General features: G+C 33.7%; 1 protein-coding gene and 1 non-coding gene across 4 annotated transcripts in view; one reads left to right on the forward strand and one right to left on the reverse strand.

Annotated features, from left to right (window-relative positions):
* Nucleotides 1–21251, forward strand: part of CLINT1 (clathrin interactor 1) — a 58801-nt gene that overhangs the window by 20423 nt on the left and 17127 nt on the right. For all 3 annotated transcript variants that reach the window (XM_077895701.1, XM_077895702.1, XM_077895703.1), the window contains exons 2-7: nucleotides 10485–10589; nucleotides 11132–11228; nucleotides 12591–12699; nucleotides 13677–13841; nucleotides 16558–16735; nucleotides 20140–20386. In XM_077895701.1, the coding sequence (XP_077751827.1) occupies nucleotides 10485–10589; nucleotides 11132–11228; nucleotides 12591–12699; nucleotides 13677–13841; nucleotides 16558–16735; nucleotides 20140–20386 (901 nt within the window). The remainder of the gene's footprint in view (nucleotides 1–10484; nucleotides 10590–11131; nucleotides 11229–12590; nucleotides 12700–13676; nucleotides 13842–16557; nucleotides 16736–20139; nucleotides 20387–21251) is intronic.
* LOC144313167 (U6 spliceosomal RNA) lies at nucleotides 17164–17267 on the reverse strand. Its single transcript, XR_013378893.1, has one exon. It is a non-coding gene; the product is annotated as a U6 spliceosomal RNA (small nuclear RNA).

Here is a 21251-nt window from a genome sequence, read left to right on the forward strand (position 1 = left end):
AATATACTTATGCTAGTTTACTGTAAGGGGCCATATAAGAATATCTTCAAACTAAATACTGACAGAAAAATAACGATGTGTGCTAAATGGTAGGTACATGTTTCATTTCATTTCTTTTACACATAGGAACTATCTGAGATGAGGAGCCTTGAGACACAAAGTAGTTATTTGTCCAGGGATCTGAGAGCATTTGGGCCCGATTTTATTTATTTGAGAGAGAAAGAGAGCATGTGGGCATGAGCTGGGGGAGAGGGAGAAGCAGACTTCCTGCTGAGTAGGTACCCCAATGTGGGGCTCAATCCTAGGACCCTGGGATTATGACCTAAGCTGAAGGCAGACACTTAACCAACTGAGCCACCGAAGCACCTGGGCCCTATTAATTTCTAATAATTATTGGTCAATTAATGTACATATTACTTTGCTTTTCTACAAAATAGCCATAAAAGCTGAAGTAGATTATGAAAATACATAAATGTGTAGTATTTTCCGATAGGGTGGCCTTATGTTTTGAAACAGTTCCTGGAGCCAGGGCCTATTTTAATATTTGAAAATAGGTTGCTATCAAATGGATTATTTTATTTGGTATTGCTAACCACTGAAGTTGTAAGGAAAGGGAAATAATTTTATAGTTTCTTCCTCCCACAGGTCATAATTTAGTTATGGACATCAGGATGTTTTTCTTGGCTTACTCTCATTCATGTAGTTTTTCTTGCACATCTGTTACATAAATTACTAAACTATTTCCTTGAAAAATGGCCAGTTTAAGTCACACTTAATAGTGATCAAGAGGTTCGTAACTGTTGGAAAAGAGAATTAAACGACAGACTTTGAGGGGCAGAAATCCAACTACCATCCTGGTTTTAAGTATTTTTTGTTTTGGATCAATTCCTAAATTTTTTGAAGCATTGGAATAATTATGTGCGGCTTCTAGTGTTTCCCTAAAGACTTTATGTTGGACTATAAATAATTAATGACTTTTTAATATGAAAAGGTATTTTAGTCACTGTTTCCATAAGTTTTTATCTTTGATCAATTTACATATACATTCTAATCTGGTACATAGTTTTCCATGGGAAACTAAATTTGGAGTGTTGACTCCTTTAAGACTTACTCATTTTGTGTAACCTTTCCTGACCTTGCATTCTATGTAAACCATAAAATAATGATTTTCAGTGGTGTTTTTTTGGGAAAAACTTCATAAGGCATTAGTTCTGCTAGTTACATCTTATGACAGCTTTACATTTAAGTGATGAATGTGTCAGTGGTTAGAAATCCCAGAAATTTTAGATGTAAGTGATTAGTTTTTACTTTTGTAAACTGGTAACAGAATCAGTACTGGAAATTCTCCTGAAATACTAGGTCATCTTCCATAAGCAAGGGACCAAGTATTTATGTACAATTTGAAATTGTATGGAGTGGGAATGCCACTTTTTAATAAGCTTGAAATCTTTATTTTTTTATTTTTTTAAAGATTTTATTTATTCATGAGAGACACAGAGAGAGGTAGAGACAGACACAGGCAGAGGGAGAAGCAGGCTCCATGCAGGGAGCCTGATATGGGACTTTATCCTGGTACTCCAGGATGGCGCCCTGAGCCCAAGGCAGACACGCTCAACCGCTGAACCAAAGCTTGAAAAGCAATCCCAAAGCTTGAAATCTTTAGATAAGGATCTCGTTTGGAGTAGTGATGATCTGTAATGGGCATATTTTCAGATTAGAAGAGAAAATATGTCATAAGTTGGCTAATGCCAGTTACTGATAAAAGTTCTTAAATATTTTTTGCATTACATTTCTTACGCTGTAACCATTCTCCTTTCTAAAATACAGTGGATTCTTTTTTTTTTTTTTTTTTTTAAAGATTTATTTTAGAAAGAGAGAGTGGGCCAGTGGGGGTTGGGGGGAGAAGAAAACCGAGAGCATCTCCAGCACACTTGAGCTGAGCATGGAGCTGACAGGGAAATCGATCCCAGAACCCTGAGACTGTGACCTGAGCTGAAACTGAGAGTCGGATGCTGAGCCACTCAGGTGCCGAAGATTCTTGATTTCTCTGTTGAGTTTTGACTTTTTAAAACAGATTTAGACTTGTTAACAGAAAATAATGTATAATTTTGTTATGATCCAAATCTGATTTACATGTGTAGAAACAAGTCACTTAGCTAAACCAGGCACTGAAATCCACGGGGCAGCTCTGTGGCTATTGTAACTTAATTTCTTTGTGAAAAACAACTCAAGAAAATACTGGTAGTGAATGTGGCAGAGCCTAAGAAAATGATTAATAGATGAAAAATAGTAGCTTTATAAAGCGTGTTTAGAGAGGAAGTCATTGGGTTTGGTAGTACCTTGGACTGATGACATGATCAAATCTATATGGAATCGGTAAAAAAAAAAATTATGAGTTTTCTGCCATGCGTAAGTTTCATACCTAAGAAAGAAAACTTGATGAATTTAATTATTGGTTACCCTGTGTTGGGGAAGTGTAATATATACAGAATACTTTAAAACTCTTGTTCGAATCTGGAAGACTATCAGGAGTCTGTACAAACATTTGTGTTCATAATTTTGATAGTAAACAAAGGTCTTTATTGTTAACAGATGTTAGGTTTGTTCTTAGTTTTTTCTACCTGCAGAGTATGTTTAGTGTTTAATTTTAATATGCTCCTGTCCCCTGCAAAAAAATGAAAATATATTTTTATAAAATTTATCTTTCTACTTTATAAACAGTACAAATGCAGACTAAAAATTTGAGTTAAGATTACAAGAATGTTGAGCCGTTACCAATTAACAATATTCAATAATAGGAAAACATCAAGAGTGATTCAATTTTGTACTCTCAGTTTCCCAACCCCATGAAAGTACTGGATGGAACTATTACTGAAATTGAAGGCCAACATCAATCAGGATGGATCACAGAATTTGGTGGTAGAATGATGGAAGAATAGTTTTTGGCTTCGCAGAGTATGTTATAGCCCTTAATTTTCTTACAACTTTAAATAATTAGAATTTCAGTTAGAATTACATCAGCTAGAGGTACTTTTCTATTATCATATCATATGGGGAAGGAAAATTGAAAGGGTGTTTTTGAACATTAGTACATTTTCTGTGGTTTTCTCAGCAAAGGCAGGCAGTTTGTGTTTGGAATTAGGCAGCTTTTTTGGCTGTACTATGTTTTTAAAATGCTGTAGGTACCGTACCCAGTTACAGTATCTAACTTGATCTTTGAGTATCCAGAATTACCTTAAAAAGAACTTCAAAAAGTTGGAGCTTTAAAAAGTAAACTGTGGAACTCTTCTCCTTTCTCATAAAACCTGTCAGTAAACTGTTCTTTAATATTTATCTGGTGTTAATTTTTTTTTCCTATGATGGCTAAAGGATGAGGTGTAGTATTTCAGTGCAGATTCTTGATGGCTCTTTTAAAAGCAGAGTTTCATGTTTCAGCATTTAGTCTTTTAGTGTTCCCTCTTGAAAAGTAAAGAGGAAAACAGAAGGTGCATAATCCAGCATGGTCCTTTGTGTAAATAGGTGAAGTCATAAATAATATGCACATGAGCATCCCACATATTTGTGGTAAAAGTGGATTGAAATAGGGCATGTTTTTTAAGTAACCAGGTTACTCTCCTTAAATCTTGTTTCTTCAAAAGAATGGATAAGAGAGTCTCAGATTTTTGATGTCTTCAATTTCAGTTTTCAAACTATTTTTTTTACCTTGCTTAAGAGAATTTGTATTTGGGTAGGGCATGTTGGCTTCCTCTTTTCCAGTTGGGATACTTTGTATTTAAGATGTAGTAAAGATGAAGAAAATGTAATTTCCATGACTGGTAATATATTTCTTTAGAGATTAAATCAACATTTAGTTCTTTTAGTAGCAGTTTGTGATGTCATCTTTTTTTTTTTTTTTTTTTTTTAAGAAAATGGGGAGTGGGAGGCAGAGGGAGAGGGAGAGAGAGAATCTTAAGCAGGCTCCACACTCAGCATGGAGCCTGATGGGGGTTCCATCTCACTTCCCTGAGATTGTAACCTGAACTGAAATCAAGAGTTGGACACTTATCGACTGAGTCACCCAGGTGCCCAGATGACATCTTAATGTATTAATTAGCAAGTTTTTTCTTTTAGGTCATATGATATTACCCAGTTCTCTAATTTTAGGGAATTGTGGCATAATAGAACATGGGCTTTGAAATTAGGAAACCTAGAAGAATTTAAACATCAGTTGTTTACTAATCATGTGCTGCTGAGTGAGTTTATTTAACTTCTCTACCAATGAGTTGCTATAAAATATATTTTTCCTCTCTGCTCACTCATTTTTTCTATTTGGTAGAAGGGGCTGCTGCTGATAATGACAGCATGGCAGCACTGGAGAGAGAGTGGCCAGCATTAGGTTTGTTATAATTTTTCTTCTCTACTTTCCAATATTTATTTTATTAGGTTTATTCTTCTGGTGTGGAGGGAGCACTGTAGTTGATTCCTTGTATTACTTTATTTTTTACCTAAGATATTATATAATCAAGTATGATAATATTTGCTTTAGTGACATTAAATTAATTCTTCTACTGAACCATTTCTTGTGTTAAGATTTTTTATTGCTTTTTCAGATCAAGAAGGCTTTTTTTTTTTTTTATGGGTAGCAAATATCCAGCCAAGCAAATGAGCTTTTCCACCTCCTCACACTGTTCTATGTAACCAATTTCAGATTTCTGCTAACAATGAGAGTTATGGATTTGTTGGATTTAGGAGTACTAGACTTTTTGGTTGTTGATCACAATTCTGATTCTGTTCACAGGACTGTAATACATATTACTTGATTTTAAAATACGAGTATTGGGGACACCTGGGTGGCTCAGTCGGTTAAGCATCAGCTCAGGTCAGGATCCCAGGGTCCTGAGATGGAGCCCCCACATTAGGCTTCCTGCTGAGCAGGAGGCCTGCTGGTCCCCCTGCTTGTGCTCTCTCTCTCTCTCCATCAAATAAATAAAATCTTTAAAAAATAATAAGAATATTATTATACTGAATAAAATATTCAGCTTGCACATAAGGGTAATGTAAAAGCCATCCCTTGATGAAAAATGAGTATAACATGGTCTACAATCAAACTTTTAGAGCAAGTATTCTTAAAACTATTTTCCTAATGTCTTGGCAGGAAGCTTAAAAAAAAAGGAACAAGCATAAAAAAAAATTTTGTTACCTGAGGAAACTTTCTTTTTCAGTGTTTATTTTATGGGTGTTTTATTATTTTTAACTTACTGAAAGATTGATACTTTACAAGGAGCATAATAGTTTTACCTGTATCATAAAAGTATTTTCTGAAACCTTTGTGACATTGAGATAAAGAGGTGACTTTTAAATATAAGTTTTAATGTTCAGGAATCATTCTTTTCTAGAAGTGTTTCTTAAAAACATGTTAATTTTAATATTAGGTACTTAAATTGTTCCTGTAGTTTTACACATGCAGCACTTGGTATACATTTTGTAGTGTGTATACGTACATTTTAGTTACTAGTTCGCTGCCCTTATTAGCCTGATAAAAGGAGACTTTGCAAGTATAAATTATACTTTCCATGGTCTACCATGATGCTTATTTGCCTATAAAGAGTTAAAAAGTTGCTAATAACAATACATGTACTGATGATACAGTACTTTTTATTTTTAGGGGCATTTAATACTTTTCACTTGATTATAGTAAACTATTCATGGGAGGAAATTCAGAAAATACAGGAAAGTATAAAGAAAAAAAATACTATTTAAAACCATTACTTTTAACACTGTGTCTCTGTCTCTTGCTGCCTGTTTTCTTGTTACATGGACTCTGTCTGCAAATGTGGATGGATATACATATGCATGCGTACAATTAAAGATCTAAAAGAAAATAACTGCTAAATATTTTCCTGATCTCAGAATGAAGTCTTTATATGTTTAAAACTAAAAGAAGAAAACATTAAAAATATGACTAGTTTTTGAAAAGGAAGTAAAATTAAGACAACCTAGGGAAAATACTTAAATCAGTCTGTTTCAATTTCCTTATTCCTTTGTTAGCAGGTAGAACTGAATAATACCTAAGCTTTACCTTTTCCCTTGGTGTGTATAGTTTTGTTTTAACAAAGCATTATTGAACTTTTAACAAGAACAAATATCAATAAGTTCTGTTCAAATTTTTTCTTGTCATTCATTAATGCAGATTAGAAGAAGCATTGATCATCTATGAATAGAAGCCCCATTTTAGGGATCCCTGGGTGGCGCAGCGGTTTGGCGCCTGCCTTTGGCCCAGGGCGCGATCCTGGAGACCCGGAATCGAATCCCACATTGGGCTCCCGGTGCATGGAGCCTGCTTCTCCCTCTGCCTATGTCTCTGCCTCTCTCTCTCTCTCTGTGTGACTATCATAAACAAACAAACAAACAAATAAATAAATAAATATTAAAAAAAAAAAAAGAAAAGAAGCCCCATTTTAGCTTTTACTTTCAACCAGAGTCTTGCTTCTAAAATCTGGACCCAAACTTGTTAAATAAAATTTCTTGGTATTTTATCAGTAGAGAGAGGTGAAATAAATAGAAAATGAGGAATAAAGAGGAGAGCCAAAATGAACACTAATAATTTACAAAGTGAATAATCAATCCTTGAATAATTGAACATTGGCTTTGCGGACACAGCCATAGAAGCATATGTACAGAATTTGAGGGCAGTAACTTTCAGCATTTGGCATTAAAGATCTAGTGAGTGAGCAGTGCTGAGTTGTCCAGGGTTAAGTACTCTCACCTGGGGACTCCCTTAGTCCTGTCCTACCTGTTGGGGTGTTGTGAGGAGCAAATGTAAAAGCATTTATAGATGCAATAAAGAATCTTACTAATACAGACAATAATGATTTTAATTGTGGATTTTATCTTCGTAAAAAGCAGTGATTCAATATTGCTTTAAGGTAAAATCTTCAGAACACGAGCAGCTTCTTACATTCTTCACTCTTTGGTTATTTCCTGATAATTTCCTGTAATTTTGTTTGCAGAACACATCCTAGACCTTTGTCTGAGTTTTGTGTGTTAAAAAACTGTTGGAAGAGCCCCCTCTAGTGTCTGAAGTATCCATTTTTAAAACTTTTTTTTTTTTTTTTTTTTTTTTTGTCAATCAGAAGTTTTAGGAATTAAACTAGCTATTTTTCCTTTCACATCTGGAGATAATTTCTTTTTTTTTTACTTTTCTTTTTTTGGTGGAGGGAAAGGGTTATTCTCCTTTTTTGAAAAGGTCACTGGAATTATGGGTAGGGTGTGGATTGAGGGCAGCAGAAAACATGGGAAAGGAAGGATCAAAATGCCATTTCTACCTTTTTAGAAATAGTTATTTTTAAGTGAGCTGGAATAGGGCCAAACTATACAGTGTCATGTTTTGTTTGTTTTAGTTTACATTTGTTTCTGAATTAGGTACAGCTTAAAAATACTTTGTTTTGGAATTCTTTATGGCCATTGGATCTCATCTTAAGAGTTCTTTGCAGTTTCTGAAGCAGCAGTTTCACTGGAAAGTGGCTTTAAAATAGAGCCTGATTTTCTTTGTGGAAGTGTTGTAACTTTGTTACTGTTTGTTTTTACTGCCATATCTTTTTGTGGATACACTTTGTAACTATATTGTAAGTGTTCTAATGCTAAATTGTCATTTTACATAGTTCCCATTGTTTTTCAACCAAAGAAATAAGGAGATTCTTAAATTATTGGCTCTCTGCCACCTCTCCCTGTAAACACACAGCACTCAAACACACAGGCCTTCAGCTAAGAATCTTGTGAAGGGTTAGAGAAACAGGACCTTTCTCATTTGACCCATGGGCTTTTGTAGGTTGAACAAGGAAAGTAGTGTTCTGAAAGCTACAGCATTTATGAAGGCTCTAGTAAAAATATTTCATGTGCATGGACTAGAGATTAACTCCTTTCATCTTGTTCTCTAGCAAATTAAACAATGCAAACAGATTTTAAGTGCATTCTTGGTAATGAAATGCTTGGGTGAATTATAATCCTAATTGCTATTGTTCATTCCCACAGCTGCATGTTGACACTTATAACAGCCTAAACCACGCATTCTTCAGCCACTAGGATAAACAAAAGCATTTTGAAATCCATCATTTTGTGGCATCTTAAATTGCATATGTCATTGGCTGCCTTGATTTTATTTTGTTTCCATTGTGGAAGAAATTAGAGAAAATGTTAGTCCTTTGTATTTATACATAAAATTATTGTCAATAGAATCATTACTGGGTTTTTATGAAAATTCATTCTTTAATAGTCTTAATTTTTAAAGGAGGCAGTAGAAGTTATGTCACAGGGAAACAATTTGTATTTGTTATCAAACTAGTTGATATTTTAGGAGGCAGCTTTCTCCAAAATTTGAAAGAAAGTAATAGGATTTCACTTTTCTTCTTAGTAGAATAGTATTCCAAATGTAAATCTAGAACCTAGATTTATTCTGTGATTTGGCAAGTCATATTTATATGTGTAATGGTTCCTTTAAAATTTGACCCAAAACCATTTATTAGTCTCTTTCTTTAAGGGCAAAGAAAGGGAAATGTTTGCAATGAATTTAAAATTCGTATTTCTTTATATTTGAGAAACAGGTTTGAATACCAATTATAATCAAACCTTTCTTCCTTTAAAAAATACAAGTTTTTGATAGCTGAAAAACCATACAGCAAGAGTAGGGTATATGGATGTAATAGTTAACAAATTCTGATTTTTCTCTATTTCTAAGGCTTAATTGAAGGGTTTAAAATTGAAGATTCAAATGACCATATTCATAAGCATCTATTATAAGTGCTCTCAGTAATAATAGGAGCTTTAGATGTCAATTGAATATTGCTACAGTTTGTCACATTTTCACAGCATTTCTTTATTCCTTAGAATGTCTTTCAATTCTTAAGTTCATAGGAGTATGGAAATTGTTTTAATAAGCAAACATTTTGCTGCCATCTTGTATCTTAATTTTAAGGTGCCCTTTTCAAAGTTAATTCATTCTTATAAAAATACTAATATTTTTAAATTCTAATTGATTGTTGTCTGTAATAATAATAGTAATAGCAGCTAACCTGTATTGAGCAATTCCTGTATGTCTCATACTGTGCTAGTAGAAACCATTTGAGATGCTACCCTTTGAGGTAGTATTCTTACTTACTCCCATTTTGCATTTGAGGAAACTGGAATATAGACAGAATAATTTTGCCAGGGGTGCCTGGGTTGTTCATTGAGCATCTATCTGCCTTTGGCTCAGGTCATGATCAAGGTCCTAGGATCGAGCCCAGCATGTTGCCTGCTTCTCCTTCTCCCTCTATTGCTCCCCCTGCTTGTGCTCCCTTTCTCTCTTTCTCTCTACTCTCCTGAATATATAAACAAAATCTTAAAAGAGAAAAAAAAGAATACTTTTGCCAAAAGTCACAGAGTAATTGGAGTCTAATCTTTCTGACTCCTAGAACCCATGTTCTTGACTGACCACTACTGAAGTCTTAAGTGAAAGTTAAATGTTATCATACAATCTCTTGATGGAATATTATGTAGCCATCAAAAGTGAGGCTTATGGTAACTAGTGACATAGGAAATGTATGTGATGTAATAAGTGAAAAAAGGGACTCCTGGGAGGCTCATTGGTTGAGCGTCTGCCTCCGGCTCAGGGTGTGATTCTGGGATCAAGTCCCATATCGGGCTCCTTGCGGGAAGCCTGCTTCTCCCTCTGCCTGTGTCTCTGCCTCTCTCTTTGTGTCTCTCATGAATGAATAAATAAAATAAATTAATTAATTTTTTAAAAATAAGTGAAAAAAGACCAAGTGATTACAGTTAAATTTTCATAGCAATTTTAAATATTTTTAGAATTTCTAGAATTTTAGAAGTTTGTCATTGCTTTTTTTAATGCAATATAGATAATATTCTTTTTTTTAAAATATTTTATTTGTTTATTCATGAGAGACAGAGAGTGAGAGAGAGAAGCAGAGACATAGGCAGAGGGAGAAGCAGACTCCATGCAGGGAGCCCAGCGTGGGACTTGATCCTGGGTCTCCAGGATCACAACCCGGGCTGCAGGCTGTGCTAAACCTCTGCGCCACTGGGGCTGCCCATATCCTGCTCTTATATAATTTTTCTGATTAATTTACAGAAGTTCTGTTAAAGCAAGAGTACATGTAAACCAGATCTGGTTGGAAAAGTGACAACTTAGTTTTATAATAGACTCTAGCATTTTCAGTTTCCTTTTTAATTTGACCCAAAGCCATTTTTTACTGGACTTATGCCAGCTCTAATGTAATCTCTCATCTGTATTCTGGGAGGCTAATGGAATAATAAAATTTTCTTAAATATAACTTAAATGTGTTTTATAGTATCCTCGAAATAGCTTATGCACAAAAGATGTTTTCTTTCCCACCCTGTAGAGGTATCTCATTAGGACACCCAGTAGTGTCATTATTAAGTTTTCATGTGTTTCTCAGTTTTGATGCTAATCTTTGTGTGTATGTGCGTGCATTTTTTTTTCTCTGCAGCACCAATGTGGTTATGAATTATTCAGAGATCGAGTCTAAGGTTCGAGAAGCAACGAATGATGATCCTTGGGGACCTTCTGGGCAACTCATGGGAGAGATTGCCAAGTAAGTGATAATTTGACTCAGCAGTGCAGAAAGAATCCAACTATCTTTACATAGAAATACAAAATTTGCTTTCAGTTTTAAACAGTTTAGCTGCCAGATACAAATTTTGCATAATCATTCAGATATTAATGGAGGAAGTTCTACGCAGAGTCCCATTTCCCCTTAAAAATTAGCTCGAAAAAGTACTACCAAATTTTTCAACGAAGTTTAGAGACTTACTGTAGCTTTTTATAAAATTTTGACAAATGTATAAAATAACTTGAAATAAAGTTAGGAAATTTTTTTTGATGAGCATCTAGACCACCATCTTGGTAAGTAAAGGGCTTGTAAAGGATGAGATTAATTAGTGGGATTTACATGTGTCCTAGACATTGTACAAACTATGAGAAAAATATTTTTACGGAAACATATCTAAATTTTTTGTATTAAGCTTATTAAATTTTTTAAGCTCTTTGGGAAAACACAGTAACTTAGAACAAGTCTGCCATCTACTGTTAAAATTAATGTATTGCAAAGTCTTGAGGAAAATTATTCTTTTTCAGGGCTACATTTATGTATGAACAATTTCCAGAACTTATGAACATGCTTTGGTCACGAATGTTAAAAGACAACAAAAAAAATTGGAGAAGAGTTTACAAGGTATGGACGTCATTTTGTTTTTATTGCTTGACATGTTGAAAACAAATGCTTGAAATTTTGAGATATGCATACATAAGTGATTATGAAGGACATTAAATCTTAGGATATTCTTAAACAGGTAAAAGAAAATTTGCTAGTCACCATAAACAACTATTCTGAATGTAAAATGTTTAAAATTAATGTTAATAATACTTAAAAATATCTTTATTTAGTAGTTAAAATTTTTCCTACCAAAAATATATTTGCATATCAAAAGTAATGAATCCACAGTTGGATGCATATTTAGTGTATGAGCAATTAAAATGAAAACCACAGTGTAATATGGTTTCTCATCTCTACATAAAATTTGCCTAATTTATAATAATTTTAACACAGTGTTCTGCACCAGAAATGTTAGTTTAAAATACAGAGATTCTAAAACATATTAAAATTCTAACATTGTAAATTTCCAAATATGTACTTTTTATCAGATACCTAATGTAGAATTCTAAAGATTGTCATCTGTTTTCCAAACCCGCCATATTTTCTTGTTACTCAAATTCCTGTGCTTTCAAAATGGCATATAATGTTTATATCTGAAACTCTGAAAGCAACATTTTGACTTCCAGGATTGAAGAGCAATGCTTTATTTAGTTCATGTTTTTGATGTTATTTGTTTCTGAAAACATTCACTGTCATTCTTTTAGCTTATATAATATTTGTGATAAAATAGTTGCTGTTTCTTTATGTGAGGTTTGTACCAAGCAAAGTTAAGTTCACAATGCATCATTCAGTGGTTTTTAGTGTATTTACAAAGTCGTGCAACAGTCACCACTACCTAATACCAGGATTTTTTCATCACCCCAAAAAGAAATCCCATAAAACCTTTATTTTCTCATATTTGTTGGCAGCTAGTTTCTGAAACAAAAGTCACATCATTAACTTCCAAATTTAATTTGATCTGGGGAAAATGCTATGGGATCATATAATTACTAAATAATTGTTCTCTTTAACTGATGTTTCTAACAATTCACCATTCTGTACTGCCTAGAGGAAAAGTAAAAACTGAGCCACTTTCCAGAAGCTTAGTGTTTATTTGTATCATATATTCAGGTATTTCTTAACATCAGAGAGCTATTTTTTCTTAATCTTTTGACACATGGTAACAATGGACAACTTATAATTATTTACCGTGGTTACAAGAGGAATTTCAAATTGACTATGTATTTAAAGTCCAGTATAAGGTAAAGACATTCCCCCTGCCCTCTCCCTTACCCCCGCAAAGATTATTTGCTAATGTTGGAATTATTTTTTTTTAACCATTCACCAAAGCTCTACCAGAATTTATTTTGTTAAATCATTTTGTGCTTTGTATTTTTACAGTCATTGCTGCTTCTAGCTTACCTCATAAGGAATGGATCAGAGCGTGTTGTTACAAGTGCCAGAGAACACATTTATGATTTGCGATCCCTGGAAAATTACCACTTTGTAGGTGAGCAATAGAAAAACCTTATAAGCAAATTAAAACAGTAGTTGGAGTTGTCAGTCACCTGAACCAGCTTAGAAGCTTCTCTGCTCTAATTAGAATGTGACTATTGCTGGTTGTGTGACGAGTGCAGAATCCAAGACGTGGGGCCCTAGAGTATTAATTAGTGAAGACAAGAACTTGCAGAAAAGACTGGCTAATAACAACAGAACCAACACAACATGAGTGTTCGGGTTTATATTAAAATATGCACTGGAGACTGGTCCCCTGTGGTGTCCATAAAGGAATAGCTTTAATCATATGGGAAGAAAAGGTTAGAGCTCCAAAACACACACATCTGTTTGAAGCTGGGTTTTTTTTTCCTCCCACCAAATAATATTTACTGTGCAAAGGCAGCAAGGCCAGAGTGTGTTTTGAATGTGAACGAGGATACAGAATAAACCACATTTCATTTTGTTGTGTACCCCAGTTGAAAGCACTTTAAAAATTCAGTTTTTCAGCTACACTAAATTCTGGTAATTAGTGTTTCCAAACTTGTATTGGGGAAACCAAAGCATTTGGGTACATTTTAGTCATTAAAATGTTAAAGTGAATCTTTTGTTGTTAAACTACAGTAGGAAAAGAAAACATTTATGGATATAAGTCTTTTTCATATGGTCATCATTAGTAATGCTTTTTAGTAGCTCTTTCATTTATCTTACATAGCACCAATATCTGTGGTTCTTGTTTTTTTTTTTTTTTTTTTTCCTGTGGTTCTTGTTAATTCACTTTTACATGCTCTTACAAGCCAGAATTGAATCACAAGACTTAGAATTTGCTGATGAGAAAATGACGAAATTCAGTAGCACTATTTGCCTCTTTTTGTTAATTTTAAATATTGAAGTTGGTTTTTTATGTTGAAATTTTCATGTCTGTTTTTTGTGTTAAAGGGTTTGATATTTATTAATTCTTAAGGTTTTGTTTCTCCCTTACCATCCTCACAGATGAGCATGGCAAAGATCAAGGTATAAATATTCGCCAGAAGGTGAAAGAATTGGTTGAATTTGCCCAGGATGACGACAGGCTTCGTGAAGAGCGAAAGAAGGCAAAGAAGAACAAAGACAAATATGTTGGGGTTTCCTCAGACAGTGTTGGAGGATTCAGATACAGTGAGTATCAAAGACAAACTGACACCTATGCATCCATTTAGCTTCCTGGATATATTTTAAGAATCATTAAAATACAAAAGACCAAAATAACTTTCCTTTTTTTCCCCAAAAAATAGAATATGAAAATATATGAAGTACTCTTTTTGGTTTCTATTATATGGATATTAGGAATCTTCTTTTCTATTTTTTACTTTTGTGGGTTCAGGAATATTATTTTAACCATTAGTCATCAATTAAATGATTATAAACTTTAAGTTGACATAATAAAACAGATATATACTCTTCCCTCTTGATTTAAAAAGAAAAACGATTTCTCTCCTCACCGTTTAGAGCATAAAAATATGAAGTTTGATAAAGAGCTTCATCTTCCTTATTTGAAACACATTAGCTCTATTTTGGGCCAAAAATAGGTAAGCTTCCTATAAGTTAGTTCTGCCTCAGTCTCTTCCCTTAACTAAGCAATACTTTAATTCGACACAGAAAAAGGTGACAGTACTATCAGTTTTTCACCTAGGCCTATCACTTTATTTTTCCTAACATGTTTAAGAGCTGCTGTAACATTGACTTCTTATGTTTATTTTTAATATAATATAGCTTCCCTAAAATTGATCACTAGGTACTTGAAACAGGCACGGAAAATAAGAAAACTCCATTATATCATGTCCCTTTAGACTCATTCAGTCTTCTGTAAACTCTGACCATCTCCTGGTCATTTTGTATATATACAGACAGGCTAGTGCTCTGTATACTCAGCCACAGATTGGGACTTCCCAACTACCTCCCACCCATATCAGAAGTTTTTTTGTATTTGGATTACATTGGGATCTTAACTCCTGCATTAGAACCATGTAAAAATTTCTATTTCTTGTGATTATCTATAAAATAATATCTTAACTCCTTCGCTGCTTTGCTTCCTTGCTCTCAAAGAAAAAATACTGTACTTAATTATTAAAGGACATTTTTAACAGGAAAATTCCATTCTTTTTATGACTAAGCATCACAAAAAGTTCTTGAATTGAGGAAAAATATTTCTCTTAAATCATATAAATAAGTTTTGGAATTTTTATTTTAGGAGAGTAACAAGTTTTTGGATTCTTTGCCTAAGTAGTTATTTTATTCTTTAGCTTTTTCAAAGCAGCAGGAGCAATTTAACATGTTTTTTGAGGAGAAATTGCTATTTGCAACTCATTTCTTCATTCTACTTGCTTGTAACCCTTTTTTTTACCAGCACAATTTATATAATTTATATACTTAGATTTAGAAAACTGAATAAAGTCTCAGTCTCTGTGAACTAATTACAACATCTACATTAGAGAGTTGAACATCTTACATATTTGCATCACATTCTTTTAAAATTATATTTGTGATGTATATATTGTTCAAAGACTTAACTAATCAACTTCAACTATTTTATGTCTTTTCATTGACCTTAGATGGTGTCTTACCAGTAATCTGATACCTTTGTAATATGTCCATCACACTAATCAGCTTTGTTTGCATCTGCTTTCATTTTTCCTATAAATTTGTCTTTTCAAAGTCTAGTTTATTACACTTTCATTGAAATGTACATTCATGTTATTGGAAAACCACTCATTTTTATAAAGCCATCTGGTTAAAATTTTGTCATATTCTTTTTAAGTTGATGGTCACTTTCAGATCTAGTGGACATATCTTAAAATCCTCCTACAGAAAATTTTGGCTTTGGCAGTTTTAGCAGGCAGTTCTACAGAATGGTTTTATTCAGTCTCCAAAGGGTTTTTTTTGCCACCAGAACTAGTTCACCAGAGTTGAACACAAAGACTGAGCTACCTTTTGATTATTTTGTTGTCATTGCACTTTTCCCTTTTCTTTTTAGCCTGCCTTAATTTTCATTGTTTTCTTCTTTTTAACCTCATGTGATTTCTCTGTACTGTCTACTCTTGGCTTTTTGGTTGAGTTTGGATAGGCCCCCAAGGTCAAGGTCTGAAACAAATTTTGACATTTTGGGGTTTTTGTTTACCATGATCTATTCTTTTCATTCTCAAATTTCACACAGAGTCACCCTAGGTTTTGCCATCCTGGCATATGTTTAGACTTGGTGTTTGAAAGATCATCACTGTTCTGAACTGCTTGAGCATATTTCATGATTCTAGTCTGTGTAGTTTTGGGTGGTTAGAATATTCTTTTTATAATAATTAAAAGATGCTTTCCCATGCCATAAAATCCGTTATTTTTCTAGTTTGACACTTAAAGAATAATAGTTATTTTCAGCATATTGGGACATGTAGCACTCAGAGTGTTGTGTCCTATAGTTGGTGTTTTTTAAGAGACTGTTGCTGTCCAATACTTTTCTAATAATTGAAGAACCATTAAGAGACAAGAATGAAATATGTATTATACGACTTTTGTAAAAAAAAATTTCCATTTCTCTTTGACTTATATAGCCTATGTTGGTTTTTGTGTTTTCCTCTACTCTTTTAAGAACTTACAGATAATGCTGTGCTGTGCATTAAGGTTGTGTAAGTTTTCATAAACAAAACCTTTTGAATCTGCATTCCTGCCACTTAATGACTGGCACTACATGCTGTGCCTTGCTGTAATTGTGTTGATTCAGCACTGTGGGAGCTTTCTGTTTTCCTTTGAAAACTATTTTATTATGAGGAAAAGCTTCAGAAATAAGGACTGTAGACACCTTTTGAATTTAATGTCCTTAAAGTTGCTTTTCTTTTTAATGCAGGTGAAAGATACGATCCTGAACCCAAATCAAAATGGGATGAAGAGTGGGATAAAAACAAGAGTGCTTTTCCATTCAGTGATAAATTAGGTGAACTGAGTGATAAAATTGGAAGCACAATTGATGACACCATCAGCAAGTTCCGGAGGAAAGATAGAGAAGACTCTCCAGAAAGATGCAGGTATTAACGCTTTGTCTCCTGGGTCCTTTGAAAAGGGTGCTGAATTTATGCAGCTGGGTTTTTGTTTATCTAAAGTTCAACTTTTCTTTTTTCTTAATAGATTTTATTTTTTTGAGCAGTTTTAGGTTCACAGAAAAATTGTACATAAAGTAACAGAGTTGCCATGTTAACCCCCCACCTTGTGCATGCATGTGTGCTCACGCGTCTGCGTGCACGCACACACACACAATTTCTCCTGTTATTAACATCTTGCATCAGTGTGATACATTTATTAACAATTGAAAACCAATCTTGATATACAGTATACTCTTAAATAAAATCTGTTATTTGCGTTAGGGTTCATTGTGTTGTGCAGTTGAGAAATACATAATATCCAGCATTATAGAACCATACAGGATAGTTGTACTGCCCTTAAAAATGCTCTATATAAAAATATGGCATGATTCATGAATTTGCATGTCATCCCTCAACAGGGGCCATCCTAATCTTCTCTGTGTTCCAGTTTTAGTGTATTTGCTGCTGATGTGAGTACTCTGCAGCTGTTTTTTAAGACGCTAGGTCAAACATTATTTGTAATTAGTATTGATATATTCCATGTTGTGTATGTCCATTTATTTCTAAAGTTGATCACATTTTCTATATGTTTTTATTCAGGCTATTTATTGAAAAGAATTTTCCCAGTAAGAACTTTCATAGCTCATTTGGCATTTGGGCATCGGATCACCCAGTCTCTAAGTTATTGCTGAGGGATAATGAAGTTTATTATTAATAAACTTCACTAAATAAGTTTAAACAAAAGTTAAAGGGTTTGAAATTTAACTCTGTGACATTTTATAATGATTCCATGCCAGTGTATACAAGGAAAAAAAATTCAAATGAATTTTTAAGCTAAAATGTTTTCAAGTGTAGATCTATATTTTCATAAACTATATTTTTTGATGTTAGAGCATTTGTATTTCATTTTATGTAGAACAATACTTTGAACTTTGCAGCATTCACTTTTTGTTCTTACCTACCCATATAGCTATAAACTATATAAAAGTTAAAAGGGTAATATATATAGCACTTTATTTGCAAGGCAGGTTTTACAAGTTCTTTGTCATTTGTGCCTCAGAGTATTTCTATTAGAAAGGCTAGATCAAGGATTTTACTCTTATTTTTTAAAAGTAAAACCTGACGCCTAGTCAGGCTATGTGGAACTTTCCTAAAGTAACGGTTAGTGATGGAGCTGTTCCTTCAAGTGAGTTCTTATAACTAAGTACCATCTCTCTCCTTTATGTTTTTGCTAAAAAAAGAAAAAAATCTTAATGGTTCAGATTTAGGGGTCATTAAAAAGAAAATTTTGAAGCAATTTTAAAATACTTGTTTAGTGTTTAGTGTCTTCAATATGTTTCTGTATTTATTAAATTTCTCAAATGCCTGTCTTTTTTAAGACTGCTGCTGGAATATAATCTTTGAAGAGCCAGAATTTACTTTTAGTACCTTAAATATATCTATTTTACAACTACATTTCTAGCTCATTTATATTGAAGACTATGTATATTTAAAATAACAAACACTAAACTTGGGAAACTGTGCCTACTCAAATATTCTGTGAATATTCAATTTTTTCTCTCATGATTGTTCTCATGGCCTGTGTGTTTATGTTTTTAGTTTGGCTTAGAAAACATAGTGGCCATATATTCTGTTGCTATTTCCTGAAGAGATGTGGAGATCAGGTGGGTTGGGGTAGGCTGGTTAGAAATCTATGCACATTCTTGTGTGTTGCTTTACTCTGCCACCCTTAGTTTTTCTTTTTTTGCTTTGTCTTTTTTTTTTCTGTCTCTCCCTTGATTTTTTTTTTCTTATTGCCTCTATGACAAGTTCTGCTACAGTTCCTAAGTCTTTTACATAAAGTATCCAGGTTTAAGAGTAAAAATGTAGTGTGTATTATTTATCATAGTAACTGAAGAGCACACCAGGGATCTGAGTATTTGTGAAAGAAGAGTAGACTTTTAGACAAAGTTGCATGAGACCTCTGGGATGTTACCAGAATGACAGACTTATTTTTAGTTCGTTATTAGATTCAAGAATTTTTGAACATTGATCAGATATGAAGCTTCCATTTCATTGTGTGCTAGTCAGTTTTATATTCTGAACATATAAAGAAATTACCTTGCACTGAAATCAAATTGGACCTCAGGAAGATAAGAAATTTAGCTTTACTTATAGGGCTGATGATGGGAACCTTTAAGTCATTTGTTGCTGAGAAACTGGTAAGAGACAAGGGCTTTTGAACACCTAATCAGAACTTGTAGATTCCCTAAAATGCTAAATAGATAAAAATACATTTAGCCCTTTTGCTCTGTGTGGGAAGCTATTCTTGATCCTTGATTTATAGAGGTTCCAAATTGATTTATATTTAAGTAGAAATTGCTTTAGATTTGTCTGGGATAAATTAGTAGAGTTTTAAGGAGAATTTTAAGCATTTTGTTTCAGAATATTTATAAATTAAATCATCTACTCTAAAATTAAGTAATGTAGGCAATGTTTCAGGTAATTTCTCTCTGCCTTACTTGTACCAGAAGAGAACCTCAGTCCTATATTACTGAAGAACAAATTAGTGCTGACATTTTTAATTTGTGGCATGTGAAAAACTCAGTTTTTTTTTATTATGTATGTTTTTCTTTTGCCTTATTAAAAAGGGGGGAAAATTGTTTTGAATATGCCTTAAAAAGGAATTATTTCAAAACATTTCAAGTATACTTGCTTCCTGTAAAGCAATTTTCATAGTAAGGTAAAAGTTTCATCTCCCTACACTATAGTAAAATAGAGCACTAATGTTGTAAAGTGCAATACTTTATATTTTTTTGCATTTACAGGTGAGCATTTAATCATTTAAATTTAGTTAGGATAGTGTTGAAAATATGTCCACTGAAATTGTAATATTTTATGATGTATTTGTGTATAAGTCAGTGACAGAATTGTTATTTAAATGGGACTGTAGTTTGCACACCATCCATTTCAAGAAAATGGTCATCAAATGCAGATGTTTGAGCTCACAGGATCTCTTCAGTTGATTCTGACATGATAATACTGTCATTTTATTTTTTAATTAAGCTTTAAATCTATAATACATAAACACTTGAATTACTTCAGACTTTTTTTATTTGTACACATTTATGTAAATCTGTTTTTGTAGCAGTGTTTTAGACTTACCTAGGGAATTGAACGGGTTCTCATTTCCTCTCCCCAACACATATCATTATTCAGATAACTTAGATAACATTCTGTTGATCCCTGTCAAATAGAGTATGGAATTTTGGAGTTACTACATTTGAAATTCTTTAGCTCAAATCACTGAGGGCTCCATTTTAAAATAATCCCTAGTCTTATTATTTTGCTTCATTTTTAATATCTTTTAGCGACAGTGATGAGGAAAAGAAAGCAAGAAGAGGCAGATCTCCCAAAGGTGAATTCAAAGATGAAGAGGAAACTGTGACGACAAAGCATATCCATATCACACAGGCCACAGAGACCACCACAACCAGACACAAGCGCACAGCAAATCCTTCCAAAACCATTGATCTTGGAGCAGCGGCACATTACACAGGGGACAAAGCAAGTCCGGATCAGAATGCTTCAACTCATACCCCTCAGTCTTCACTGAAGGTGGGAATGGCACAAGTTTACACACTCTACACAGTTTTATTCTTACAGATTACTTCTAGAATTACTGCATTAATAGGGTTGGGCATTCCTAGGCAATCATATTAATTATAGATCATCTGGCCTGTATTACTGAGAGTCATTAATAATAAGAAATCTCTTTGGGGGAAGAAACCTGTCCAGTTGATGCACAATTGTGTATACACTTTCTATGAAAGTAGAAATGACATTTTCGGTTCATTTGGGAAAGGTGGCAAGTTGGAATATGGTGCATTTATTTCCTTCAAGACACTATTACTGGTTGCCAAACATGATGAGATTTACTAAGGAAAATAGAGGAGTATTTAGAAGATGTAAGAAATGACAAAAGAGGACCAAGTATTGATATATAGGGGAAATGGTCTCATTTTTATATAGAGATGTTGCCTATGAAGGGAGGCCTATTTGCCTGATGGTCACTACTGATTAGTAGCAGCACTGCCTTCTACCTTCTTCATTTGTTTTTTATTCACCCCACAGAAATGAAATCCACCTACTAGATACCTGGCCACAAGCTAGTGTTTTGTCAGTCTTCCCGACTAGTGTTTACCCAACTTGTGTCTTTGCGTCAGAAGTAGCAAAAAGCTGGGGAAAACGTTTTTCTAATGTATGTGTCCTACAAATTATAGTTAACTCTAAAAATAAAGCTAGTCATACTTAGTGGCAAGAACAATTTCTCTGTCAAGATTTGCCAGATATCATCTGTGTATAATTGTACCCATCTTTTTAGTTTTGATGAAAACTTCAATTAAAACTCAACTTCAGGGATCCCTGGGTGGTGCAGCGGTTTGGCGCCTGCCTTTGGCCCAGGGCGTGATCCTGGAGACCC

The sequence above is a fragment of the Canis aureus genome, chromosome 4 (assembly GCF_053574225.1).
Source record: "Canis aureus isolate CA01 chromosome 4, VMU_Caureus_v.1.0, whole genome shotgun sequence".
Classification (NCBI taxonomy): Eukaryota; Metazoa; Chordata; class Mammalia; order Carnivora; family Canidae; genus Canis; species Canis aureus.